Source organism: Hibiscus syriacus, unplaced genomic scaffold (assembly GCF_006381635.1).
Source record: "Hibiscus syriacus cultivar Baekdansim isolate YM2019G1 unplaced genomic scaffold, ASM638163v2 tig00116965_pilon, whole genome shotgun sequence".
NCBI classification, from domain to species: Eukaryota; Viridiplantae; Streptophyta; class Magnoliopsida; order Malvales; family Malvaceae; genus Hibiscus; species Hibiscus syriacus.
In genome coordinates, this window is record NW_024063490.1 from 2,638,161 (window position 1) to 2,651,231 (window position 13,071).

The 13,071-nt window shown below is 37.7% G+C and overlaps 1 protein-coding gene across 3 annotated transcripts; it reads left to right on the forward strand.

Annotated features, from left to right (window-relative positions):
• The first annotated feature begins 635 nt into the window (after nt 1-635).
• Nucleotides 636-12,824, forward strand: LOC120191333 (protein NLP9-like). 3 transcript variants are annotated; one of them, XM_039194307.1, is made up of 7 exons: nt 636-771; nt 1,192-1,252; nt 1,430-2,600; nt 9,269-9,313; nt 9,449-10,204; nt 10,513-10,639; nt 11,439-12,824. In XM_039194307.1, exons 3-7 carry the CDS (start codon nt 1,725-1,727, stop codon nt 12,533-12,535), a joined length of 2,901 nt encoding a protein of 966 aa, XP_039050238.1. In that variant the 5' UTR covers nt 636-771; nt 1,192-1,252; nt 1,430-1,724; the 3' UTR covers nt 12,536-12,824. The 3 variants fall into 3 exon arrangements, with proteins under 3 accessions (XP_039050238.1, XP_039050240.1, XP_039050239.1); XM_039194309.1 differs by having other exon boundaries at nt 1,440-2,600; XM_039194308.1 differs by lacking the exon at nt 636-771 and having other exon boundaries at nt 1,151-1,252.
• The last annotated feature ends 247 nt before the right edge of the window (nt 12,825-13,071 follow it).

Genomic DNA, 13,071 nt, shown 5'->3' on the forward strand with positions numbered 1-13,071 from the left:
ATTCTTGAAGAAAATGATAAGTGCGAAAGGCTCGTGATTTTCTTTATTGTCATAGAACTTAATTTTTTAGAATAATTAAATTTTATATTTTTTTTAAAAAAACAAAACAAAGTTACTTAATATTTTGTGACATTTTTATACAAAAAATATTCTAACATAAATTAATTACCTGTCAGACATCGTTTTAAAATTTTTTACAGATCTAATACCCATCTCATAAAGACTCAGATTATCATCCGCACTTTATCTGAATTGACGTCACGTCATCACCTGTGCTTTTCTGCAAAGGGTGTTAGATCGATAAATTTTTTTAAAAGAATGTCTGACACATAAATAAAATCTGTCTATGATTTTTTTTTTTGGTAAAATCGCCCAATCCTTTGAATACTTAAATGGAGGATTTATTCCATATGCTGAGGTGGAGTCAAACATATTAATTTATATTTGTTTTAGAAAAATTAAAAATTGAAAAATTCAGATAAAACAGTTGGAAATATCATTGACTTGAATGTTATTGTAAATATTAAAATTTAGAAATTAAATATTCATTAATTCATTATTTTTTAATTCATTAGTGATGTTCTTGGATCTGAAAAAACACAGCCACAAAAACCAGAACAAAGACAAGATTTACAGTCAAGAAGCAGATTCTAATAACTTAAACATGTCTTAAATTCAGCTCCAACAAGAAACACCAAACCAAACAAACTTCCAATTTTAGTAACTGTCCCGTACATAAAAATCAGTCGTACCTTAAGATTTCCTTTTATAGTAACCTTCTCCTTCTTCTCCCTCTAAATTTCTATGTTTCTTTTGATAAATATATATATGTTTACAGCTTCATGGAGCTTCAAATTTTATATTTTGGGATAATTTAGATTTTTCTTTCCTTCTAGTCTTTGGAATTTCATTTCAGTTGAATTTAATAAAAAACGAAAAAGGAAAATTATTTCTAATTTTGGGAATTTCTTATCTTACCTTGTTAGATAATATTTTAGTGAGTATTTATTTTTGATTGGGAATAGTTCACTGAGTCTTGAACACCTAAATTTTCTTTTCATTTATTGTCTGTGTATATATAATAATAGATAGATAGATAGATATAGATAGATAGATTTGTCTATAACTGGATGAATATAAGATGGGTTTTGTGACCTAATACTAATTGAAAGCAGTGGACTATTCTTGCAGTGATTTGCGGCGGCTTTGAAGACTGAAATTTCAATTGTCATCTTCCTTATTGCTCTCTGAGGTCAGTTCTTATTGAGCTTTCCACTACTATTTTTAGAACATATATTTTGGTGAATTAGCTTAAGATGTGATTTATATTTGTCATTGCAAATTTGTTTCTTTTTGTTGGTTTATATTATATATATGTGTATGCCTGCATGTGTATATTATAGTGTTGAAGTTTGATTTTTCTTTGCAGGTATCTTCAGGTTAGGGGAAGTTTGGCTTTGGGTAAATCTCAATTTGGCAATTTTGAATTTGGTGTTTAAGAAAGGAGGGAAAATAGATTATTTTGTTGTGGAAATTCCCGATTTTTGGGAAGAATATTGGGGGAGATTTTAGGGGTGGAAGTGTTAGGCCCAGTGAAAGATTTTTCATAGATCTCTAGCATTTGCTGATTCATAATTTGAAGTTAGGTTGGTAGGGGTTTTCGATTTTATGAAAAATTGAAGTTCCCCTTTTCTCATGGTTGTTGGATTCCGCCGAGAGCTCAGATGGAAGGTGGTGATGGTGATGGTAATCGGAATTCAGTTTCCGAGGATCCTTTCAGCTTTTCTGAGCTCATGAACTTTGATACTTATGCTGGATTGTGTAATAACCCTGCAACTGTAGATCAAACGTTTGCCTCCTTTGGTTTATCCTCCCATCCACCCTTGCCTTGCACCTCTTTCAACTCATTACAGATTACTGGACAAAGTTCCGGTACCTTTGTCGAAGCCGGCGATGCATTAAGTGACATGGGTAGTTCTTATAATTCTTCTGATACAATGGTGTTCCGTCAAACAGATGCACACTTTGGTAATCCAGGGGATTCTGCAGATGCAGAATTCGGTATTGGACGAAATAATGGTGGCAATAGGCAAAGTAATTCTTCGGATTTGGCTAATTTGTCGGTTTCTAGGCCAATTGGACGATCGCTTGAGGAGAGGATGCTTAGAGCACTGTCCTTATTTAAGGAGTCATCTGGAGGGGGCATTTTGGCGCAAGTTTGGGTTCCAGTTAAGCATGGAGATAAGTATATCTTGACCACTTCGGATCAGCCATATTTGCTAGACCAGATGCTTTCTGGTTATCGTGAAATCTCGAGAACATATATCTTCTCTGCAGAACTGAAACCGGGTTCTTTCCCTGGGCTTCCTGGTCGTGTTTTTATCTCTCGAGTTCCCGAGTGGACTTCTAACGTAATCCATTACAGTAAGGTTGAGTACTTGCGGCTTCCACACGCGGTTAAGCATGAAGTCCGCGGTTCTATTGCCTTTCCGATTTTTGAACCTTCCGAGATGTCTTGTTGTGCTGTGTTGGAACTTGTCACTATGAAAGAAAAGCACAATTTTGATTTCGAAATCAGAAATGTCAGCCTTGCACTCCAGGTTAGTATATTTCTGTTTCTGTAATTGTAGAGTTTGCAATTCAGGGTATCTGTAACTTAGAAACATATCTCTATCACTGACTTCTCTACCATATTAGCATTTTTAAAACTTTAAAATCCTTTTGAATGGATGATGTGTGGAAGATTATCGACTACGAACTAACAATTTGCTAGAGTTTCTTCCATTCTACATCTCTTGATATCTTTGGTTTTTCCAACGGCATGCATATTTATATGTTAGTATATTAAGTCAAATTCATCTTTTACTTATGGGAAGTAATGCATTTTCTGCTGGAAACTCTTCGTTTGTGTAAGTTCATATCATTTTCTGATATACTAACAAGTTTTTGAATTGCAACTCCGGAGCTAGGTCTATGATTTAAGCTATGTTATTTAGCCTTGGGATGACTGTTGAATCCAGGAATGTTCCTGACATGTTTATGATCATATTTTCTTTCAAAGTTTTATAATATATTTGGAGGACCAGTACATCATACTCATGTCCAAGTATATGTCGGACATAAATGTCGTAAATGAAGAACCCCACATAAGATTTGAGAAGAAGTTGGAAGGCAAAGCCTAATTATGCATACCAACACTTATCCCGAGTCCGAGTAACATATTTTCCCAAAGAACCTAGCTTCCTTTGTAGCTTATAACAGATATTCATGCCCGAGTATATGTTGGACACAAATGTCGTAGATGAAGAACCCAAGGTAGGATTTGATGAAAAGTTGTTGAAATGCAAATCTGTCATAGTAGGAGAAGAGGGACGAGGAATCGAAGAAGAATTGGGGATAGAGAGCCAAGGGTTAGGTATTGAAGGAAGAGATTGGGGATTGAATCAGTTGGCACGTGAGAGGCACGGGAGAATTAATTCCAGCTGATCCAGAAGCCTTATAAAGTCAGCCCAAACGTGGAAGCCCGTTCCTTGCTAAAGATAACAGATTCGGTTAGCAAGGACAACCACCTGGTAAAGTTAGATTCCCTAGTACTATTGTAAACAAATAAAACCCGTACCCTGTATTGAATCAGCAAACATATTTTGAATGAAAATCTAATTCCTCATCTCTTCTCTCTTCTTTGTCCTACGTTCTTTTCTCTCGCAAGCTATAACAATTGGTGTCCAGAGTCATTTTTTCCTATTAATAAGAGTTTGGTATGCCAAAGAAAAATCAAACCATGTCTGAAACACCTAACCTTGTTGCACTACAAAAATAGCTTGAGGATTTAACGACCTTGGTTAAACAATCTTAGGATGAAACTAAACCTCCAAAATGGTGAGAAAACTAGGAAAATCGTATTACTTCATTGGAATCTAGATTGGCTACAAATTAGGGTTATGTGGAGGAGCTTTTGAAGATTCTGACTGGCAAAAATGGAGATCATAACCAATATGCTAATGATCAGGTACAAACTGTTAATACTTCTAAAACGGATGGGAAGAAACCTGTAAAGGTCACAGTGATTAATGATAGGTCCCAGTTTACATATAAACCTGATGAACCTGAGATTCTAAAGTCTAAACATGATGATTTGCCTGCTCACATGACTAGTTTTAAACCTGATAATCAAATGGGTGAGAATAATGCGGTTACAACCAATATAGTTGGCCTAGAGGAGGATAAACGAGGCACAAGGGGTTCTTTTAACACTTCGGGAACGATGTGGCATAAACCCAAGATTCAACTACCTTTTCTTGAAGGAGTCAATCCACGAGGGTGGATACAAAAATGCCTTAAGTACTTTTCTCTCTGTAGTATTTCTGACGATCAACGAGTGGAGGTGGCCACAATGTATTTAATGGGTAAAGCAGAGATTTGGTTTGATGGCTACATCATGCAGAAACATCACGTGACGTGGCATGAGTTTGCGGCAGATCTTTGTCATAGGTTCAGTGACAGATCCTTTGCTGATATAGTAGAGGAGTTTACAAAACTGGTGCAGAAGGGGTCAGTGGAGGATTACCAGGATCGATTTGAAGAACTAAACCTCACATGCAGGCAAGCTAAATTGTATGAGCTATTTGTCGAATTTGAAAACAAACGATTGCGACCATCTTTTAGAAACCCACCCTACCCGAACCCAATACCTGCTTCTAAACCAAATCCGCCACCATTACCACAAAAGGGCACATGCATACAACCTCCAAAACAGAACCTCATAGACTACAGAAGAAAAAATAACCTATGTTTTAAGTGGGGAGAAGTTTGCTCCAGGCCATCAGTGTAAGACAAGACACTTAAACATGATTATTGAGGAAGAGGCTGCTATATCTTCAGAAACCTTACCCAGTGATTCAGATCAACAACTGTTACAAGAAGAGGAGAGCCTAGAGATCTTTATGAATGCTATTACTGGCATCATTGGCCATAATACATTGAGAATTCATGGAACCATTCAAGGCAGGCCATTGAACATTTTGATTGACAGTGACAGCACTCACAGTTTTTTAACACCCCAATGGGTTGATGCTGGTATTCAAGTGACTACCCCTTACCCTTTGGCCATTACAGTAGCTAATGGACAACAACTTTTCAGCTCAGCTAGACAACAAGGTAGAATGGCAAATGCAAGGTCATTCTTTTTTACATGATTTCAGACTACTTAAATTGGGTGGAAGTGATATGGTGTTAGGGGTGAACTGGATGAAATTGTTTAGTCCAATCTCGGTGGACTTTCACTGAGTTTTGTACACCAGGGAGAACATATTGTTATACAAGGCCTACAACCTTCTAATACTTTGCATCAAATCTCAAGGGCAACATTGTTGAAAATGACAGCCTCAGATTCAAATATTTTGGTTCATGTGGTAATGCTGAGTATGACAGGGAATTCTCCACCTATTCCTACAGCAATCCAATCTCTACTGGAGAAATATAATTCTATTTTTGCTGAGCCTACAGGCCTACCACCTACAAGAAACCATGATCATGCTATTTTACTCAAACATGAGGCTATTCCTGTTAATTTAAGACCCTACAAATTTACCCATAATCAGAAGACTGAAGTAGAAAGACAAATTGCTAGCATGCTCTCCTCGATTATCCAACCTAGCAAAAGTCCATTTGCATCTCCATGTCTCTTAATCAAGAAGAAAGATGGTACTTGGAGATTTTGTGTAGACTATAGACAGTTGAATAGTATGACAGAAAATGATAAATTTCCTATTCCTGTGGTGGAGGATCTACTGGATAAACTAAATGGGGTAGTTTACTTTTCCAAGATTGATCTAAGATCATATTACTGGCAAATCAGAATTAAGGCTGAAGACATTTACAAGACAACATTCAGAACTAATTAGGGCATTTATGAATTCAAGGTAATGCCTTTCGGTCTCACTAATGCCCTTGCTACATTTCAAGCACTAATGAATGATTTGTTTAGCTTCTTCCTTAGAAAGTTTGTATTGGTGTTCTTTGATGACATCCTAGTATACAATAACACTATGACAGACCATATTACTCATTTGCGAATGGTTTTGGAAGTTTTGCAAGGTAACCAGTTATTTGCCAAGTTGTCCAAATGTTTCTTTGGACAGACTCAAGTGGAATATTTGGGTTATATTATTTCAGCTGCAGGAGTGGCTACTGATCCTAGTAAGGTGGAAGCAATGAGGAATTGGCATGTGCCTAAATCCTTAAAATCTCTGTGTGGGCCTTTGGGTTTAACATGCTACTACGGAAGATTTATCAGAAATAATGGAACCATCAGCAAACCTTTGACACAGATGCTTAAAAAAGACAGTTTCAAATGGAACCCTGAAGCTATTACTGCTTTTGAAGACCTAAAACAAGTTATGTGTGTTGCCCCTGTTTTAGCTCTACCAGATTTTGCTAAGAGATTTTATTTGGAAACAGATGCAGTTCTGGTGGTATAGGTATTGTACTTTCTCAAGATGGCAAACTTATAGCCTATCTTAGTAAAGCTTTAAGCCCTAGACACTCTGTCTTTTCCATTTATGAAAGGGAATATCTTGCTATTCAACTAGCAGTCTCTAAGTGGAGACATTATTTGGAGAGCAAACCTTTTGTCACTAAGACAGACCATGAACCCCTGAAGTATCTCTTGGACTAAAAATTAACTACCACTATACAGAAGAAAGGATTGACTAAACTACTGGGGCTAGACTACACTATTCAATACAGAAAAGGCAAATCTAATGTGGTAGCAGATGTTTTATCTAGGCAGTGGGAAGATCAAGCTCAATTTCTTGCTATGGGAACTACTTTATTAATACCTAGCTAGGTTCAGGAAGTAGAGGACAGTTATAAAAAGGACACATTGGCTACTGAATGGATTTCAATCTTGAATATCAATTCCAATGCTGACCGTAGATGGAAATATTCAAAAGGTATCCTTAAATTTAAGGATAGAGTTTATATTAGTACTGTTGGGTCTCTTAGACTACATATTCTTCAAACCTTGCATGATTCCCCTCATGGAGGTTATTCGGGAACCCGGGCCACTTATCATAGGATTAGATCTTATTTCTATTGGCCTAGACTTAAGGCTATGGTGGCTATTTATGTAAGATCTTGTGAAGTTTGTCAACAAACTAAAGTGGAGTATATAGAAAAACCTGGCTTGCTACAACCCCTGCCTATTCCTCAGCAAGCCTGCGAGATAATTACAATGGACTTTATAGAAGGCCTACCTACATCATTAAGGAAAAATTGCATTCTGGGGCTGGTAGACAAGTTCACTAAATACAACCATTTTTTGGCACTGTCCCACCCTTATTCTGCAGCTGATGATAGCTAATTTATACTTGGATAATGTCTATAAGCTCCATGGCCAGCCTAAAATGGCCATTTCAGACAGAGACAAAACATTCACTAGCCTCTTTTGGAGAGAGCTAATGAAGCAATTGGGAACTAAAACCCTATTTAGTACAGCTTACCATCCAGAAACAAATGGACAAACAGAGATGGTCAATCAGTGTCTCGAATAGTATCTAAGAGGCCTATGTTTTTTTCAACCCAAACAGTGGGTCAAATGGTTGTCTCATGCTGAGTGGTGGTACAATACCACCTACCACACTGCCCTAAAACTCACCCCCTTTCAGGCTCTATATGGATACAAACCTCCTACAATGGTCTGACACACAGAATCAAATGTACAGACTATAAGTGAATTGATGCACAGCAGAGAAGAAATTAGATAGCTAGTTAAACAACAGTTAGAACATGCTAGCAATCGAATGAAGCAACAGGCAGACAAGAAGAGATCAGAGAGTGTTTTTGAAGTAGGGGATGAAGTTTACCTCAAACTGCAACCATTCCGACAAACTTCCCTCTCACTGTGAAAAAATCTAAAATTAGCAGCTAAGTATTAAGGTCCATACAAAATTGCACAAAGAATTAGAGAAGTAGCATACCGTCTACACATACCAAAGACATCCCGAGTTCCTAACTGCACCCAGTTTTTCATGTGTCTCCTGAAGAAACATTGGTGAATTTGCAAAATCTACAACTGATCCTCCTGCAGTAGATGAAGACGGTCAGCTCAGAATCGAGCCTTCTAAAATATTGGGAAGAAGAATTGTTAATCGACATAACAAACCATTGACTCAGCTACTAGTTCGATGGGCTAATATGGATGAAACGAACAATATCTGGGAAGATTTCTCCGTTCTCAAAGGTCAATTTCCCACATTTGATCTTTGGGGACAAGGATCATCTCAAGGGGCGTGTATTGTCACAGTAGGAGAAGAGGGACGAGGAATCGAAGAAGAATTGGGGATAGAGAGGCAAGGGTTAGGGATTGAAGGAAGAGATTGGGGGTTTGAATCAGCTGGCACGTGAGAGGCACAGGAGAATTAATTCCAGCTGATCCAGAAGCCTTATGAAGTCAACCCAAACGTGGAAGCTCATTCTCTGCTGAAGATAGCAGATTCGGTTAGCAAGGATAGCCATCTGGAAAAGTTAGATTCCCTAGTACTATTGTAAACAAATAAAACCAGTACCCTGTATTGAATCAGCAAGCATATTTTGAATGAAAATCTAATTCCTCATCTCTTCTCTCTTCTTTGTTCTCTTTTCTCTATTCTTCTCTATTTCTCTCTCAAGCTATAACAAAATCCCAATTATCCTCATCTAACACTTATCCCAATCCAGGTAACATAGCTTCTCAAAGAACCTAGCTCTCTTTGTAGCTTATAACAGATACTCTATGTAACTTGTGCCTTGATGATGTCGGTTGAGCTACTATTAAGTTGTAATATTTTGCATCCACTCTGCTGCAATAGAAAGCAAAATATATGACCCCGAGCACGACACAGATACCCAAATTTCCTGGTAATACATGAAAATAAATGCAATATCTAATGTAATAATAGTACACACATTTTAGTTTTGCTAGCTTAATGTAATGCAATATGGAGAACCTTGTAATCATGACATGCAGTATTTTTTTTACCTATTTACAAATGCAATATCATGCGCGTTCGTGTAGAAATTAAAGGGAAAACTTTGTATTTTACTTTGGCCAAAAGAATTATTTGGCTTGTCGATGACAACTAGAAGATCAATTTATAGCCTGGCTTCTGAAATTCAAAATGGAAACTTTTAGCCCTTTGGTGCCATGCTATTGTTGTATACCAAGTGATTTTGCTACAAATGTTATGGCCGATTTCATTAAATTTGCCTTCATCTGTATTATTTGCAGGCTGTGAATTTAAGGACTACTGCTCCTCCTCGACTCCTTCCCCAGGTGCATTAAAAGTTCGTTTGTATTTCATTTCGGCTGTTACTGAAATGGTTTTTAATGTTGTATTATACACACACACACACACACAATTACGGTACCTTTTCTCTAAGCCCTCTCCTTTCATTTCTTTTTCTGCAGTGTCTCTCCAGGAATCAGAGAGCGGCTTTAGCTGAGATAACTGATGTTTTACGTGCTGTATGTCATGCGCATAGATTGCCTTTGGCTCTAACATGGATTCCTTGTAATTACTCCGAGGAAGCTAAGGATGAAATTATAAAAGTACGTGTTCGAGAAGGTAATATTGCTCAGGATGGTAAGTGCGTCTTATGCATTGAAGATACAGCATGTTATGTTAATGACAAAGAGATGCAAGAGTTTGTACATGCTTGTGTTGAACATTATCTCGAAGAAGGTCAAGGTATAGTTGGAAAAGCACTTCAGTCGAATCATCCATTCTTCTCTGCTGATGTGAAAACATACAACATAAATGATTATCCACTTGTCCATCATGCGCGTAAGTTCAACCTGAACGCTGCCGTTGCAATCAGGCTGAGGATTACGTACACTGGTGACGATGATTATATACTAGAGTTTTTCCTTCCGGTTAACATGACAGGGAGTTCAGAACAGAAACTCTTACTGAACAATCTCTCTGGTACCATGCAACGAATCTGTCGGAGTTTGAGAACAGTTTCAGATGCTGAAATTGTCGGGGAAGGAACACAAGTTGAGTTTGAGAGTGAAACGGACCGAAACTTTCCCCCTATGACTGTTTCCCGGAGCTTGGAAACAACATTATCTGCAGATAGTGAAATGAACTCGAATCATAGAGTTCCCTTGAATGTATCTAATGCAGCAAGAGTTGGGAAGGAAACAGATGGCCCTCCTGAACAGGTATATTGTTGAACATTCTTTCCTTTTGACGCATGATTTGAGTTCTCGACTTATGAAACACATGAAATGGATCCGTCGTTGTTTTGTACATAAAGAACTCTAGATATTTGATTTGAGCAATGCATTTTGACAATGAGTGAACGTTTATCGTTAGATATATTATCCAAGACTTTATACCCATTGGAATAAGCGAAATAGGTAAATATAACTATGCGATTGTCTGTATGAATGCATAACTTTATTTTAGTGGTGCTGATTTTTCATGTCTTAACGGCTGGTGTGGTGTGGACTGTGGCCTATTGTTGTAGTCAATGACCGGGCCACAAAGGCACATCATAGAAAAGAAGAGAAATACAGCAGAAAAAAATGTGAGCTTGAGTGTTCTTCAGCAGTACTTCTCCGGGAGTCTGAAGGATGCTGCAAAAAGCATCGGTGGTAAGCCCCGAGATTATTAGTTTATATGCATCACTAATTATTATATTTTTCGTTATGATCTGGTTTTTGTGAAATTTATCTACATTTGTTACCGATTTTACTGTATAAGGTCGTGCAATACCCAATCTCTTCATTTTTCTTGAAATAATTCTATATGATATTTGTATCCAATGCGTGTCCGGACATGCATAGTCTGAAGACTGTAAAATGCATGGAAAATTTTAAAAAGAAATGAAATTTACCTATGTTGGACACATACCTATATCCGGCGTACTTGAACCCAAGTAACATAGATTCTCTTGCTCAAGAGTAACATAGCTTCTTGAATGATTCATGTAGTATGGTTTTTTAAGTTATTAATAATTCTTGAGCAATTTCTAGATTCTTAAGATGATGTCTAAAAGGGTTGAGCATAATTTTTGTACTGTAGGAAATTCTTCGAATCAAATTATGACTGAAATATATTTTGGCTCAATCAAGTAAATAATGCAGAACTGTTGCTTGCGTATCACGATTAAATGCAACTAGAAATAGTTGTGCACGAGTCTTTGTACTCTAGCAAATAGTTATTAATACTAGTAATAACATACCTACATATCTTAATCGTACTCAGGTGTCTGTTGGAAGATCATATCTTTATACCTATGTTCTGATATGCATCAGATATATGTACTTAATGAAAAATGAATCGCCGGTATAACATCGGAACATACTCGAGTGTTAGAACACTATTTTCGAGCACTTGTCCGTGCCACAGATTTTAATCCCTGATTGACCTTTGATTTCCTGCTCCTTGTAGTTTGCCCCACTACCCTGAAAAGGATATGCAGACAACATGGGATCTCGAGATGGCCTTCACGGAAGATTAACAAGGTGAATCGATCTTTACGAAAGATACAAACTGTTCTTGACTCTGTGCAAGGGGTTGAAGGAGGATTAAAGTTTGATCCAGCCACAGGAGGATTCGTTGCAGCAGGCACCGTAATCCAAGAAGTTGATAACCAGAAAGCATTGGTATTCTCCAATAATAACCCTCCCACCCTAATACATGAACCTGTCGATCGAGGGAAATCATCTGCACCACTAGCATCTTGCCCTGATGGGGAAAATTTGGTGGTTAATATGGAGGAAAATGAGTGTTATGTTGGTGTAAACAACCGAGATGCTGCAAGGAGTGTGCTCGTTCAAAGTACCTTGGACTCTAGGTCGGTTGGTCTAGATTTGGGATCGTTGCAGGCTGCTAGCTTTGGCACTGTGACTAATTCAGAAAATGCAACTACTGGCTCTTATTTACAAGTAGGTCTCAGGTGGGGATTTAATGAGGGGGATCCAAAAGTTGAGGATTCTGACTACCATTTTGTGTCTCAGAGCTCAAATTCTTTGGCTGCTGCTACTGCTCCTGCTGATAAAATCGATATCCGAATGGAGAGAGATGACGAGATTGTTGAACATAACCACCGACCTACGTCAAGCATGACAGAATCCTTAAATGGCTCTGGTTCCATGTTGCATAGAAGTTCATCGAGCTCTCAGAGTTTTGAGGAGGCAGAGGATACAAAACTTAAGACAGTTTCAGTCGACAGCAGCTCAAAAATCACGGTGAAAGCTACTTATAAAGACGATACTGTCCGCTTTAAGTTCGAGCCATCTTCAGGGTGCTTCCAACTATTCGAAGAAGTTGCCAAAAGGTTCAAAATCCAGTATGGGACATTCCAGCTCAAGTACTTGGACGATGAAGATGAATGGGTACTACTGGTTAGCGAATCAGACTTACAAGAGTGTCAGGAAATTCTCGAGTATGTCAGAACTCGTACAGTGAAGTTTCTAGTCCATGATATACCTTTCGCAATGGGCAGTTCTGGTAGCAGTAACTGTTTCATGACTGGAGGCTCATAGCTGATCTTCATCTTCCACTCCGGTTGCTTCCTTGGTCGTCTTCCTTGGTCGTCGGAAAATCAGTGGCTGCTCAGCTCTACACTGCTTTTTTCCGATGTTGCATCATTCGAGTTCAAGGAAGGTGGTAAAGAAAGGATTAGAAGATGTTAGCGTAGATTATACAAGACATGTTTTGTGTATAGATTTGTATATGTTGGGAGAGGGAGTCGTACAAATAGGGTTGAAATGGTAGTTTTAGGCTTGTAGCAAAGAGCATTTATTCGAATCCATGCATGTGTTATAACTATATCCAAATATAAACCGTTTTTACGTGTTCCCTGCGAAGGTAAAGGACGTTGAACCGACAGGATCCTCGGAATTCAATTCAATCAGACAATTAATTAATTAATTAATTAATTTTTCTTTTTACGTTTAAACATCAATTTAGTTAAAAATTATGCTTGGTAGATTAGGAATAGGGTTATAGGAATTTGATCGAAATACCTTTGTTCTTTTCTTATCTAAATCAAACTGCAAATTTGGAAAATTCTAAATCA

What these genes read in the sequence shown, in the direction of transcription:
- LOC120191333 (XM_039194307.1), top strand. Translation starts at nt 1,725, where the DNA reads ATGGAAGGTGGTGATGGTGATGGTAATCGGAATTCAGTTTCCGAGGAT. An exon ending in ATGTCAGCCTTGCACTCCAG is followed by an intron (nt 2,601 to 9,268) that starts GTTAGTATATTT and finishes TATTATTTGCAG; the next exon opens with GCTGTGAATTTAAGGACTAC. An exon ending in TGCTGCAAAAAGCATCGGTG is followed by an intron (nt 10,640 to 11,438) that starts GTAAGCCCCGAG and finishes TGCTCCTTGTAG; the next exon opens with TTTGCCCCACTACCCTGAAA.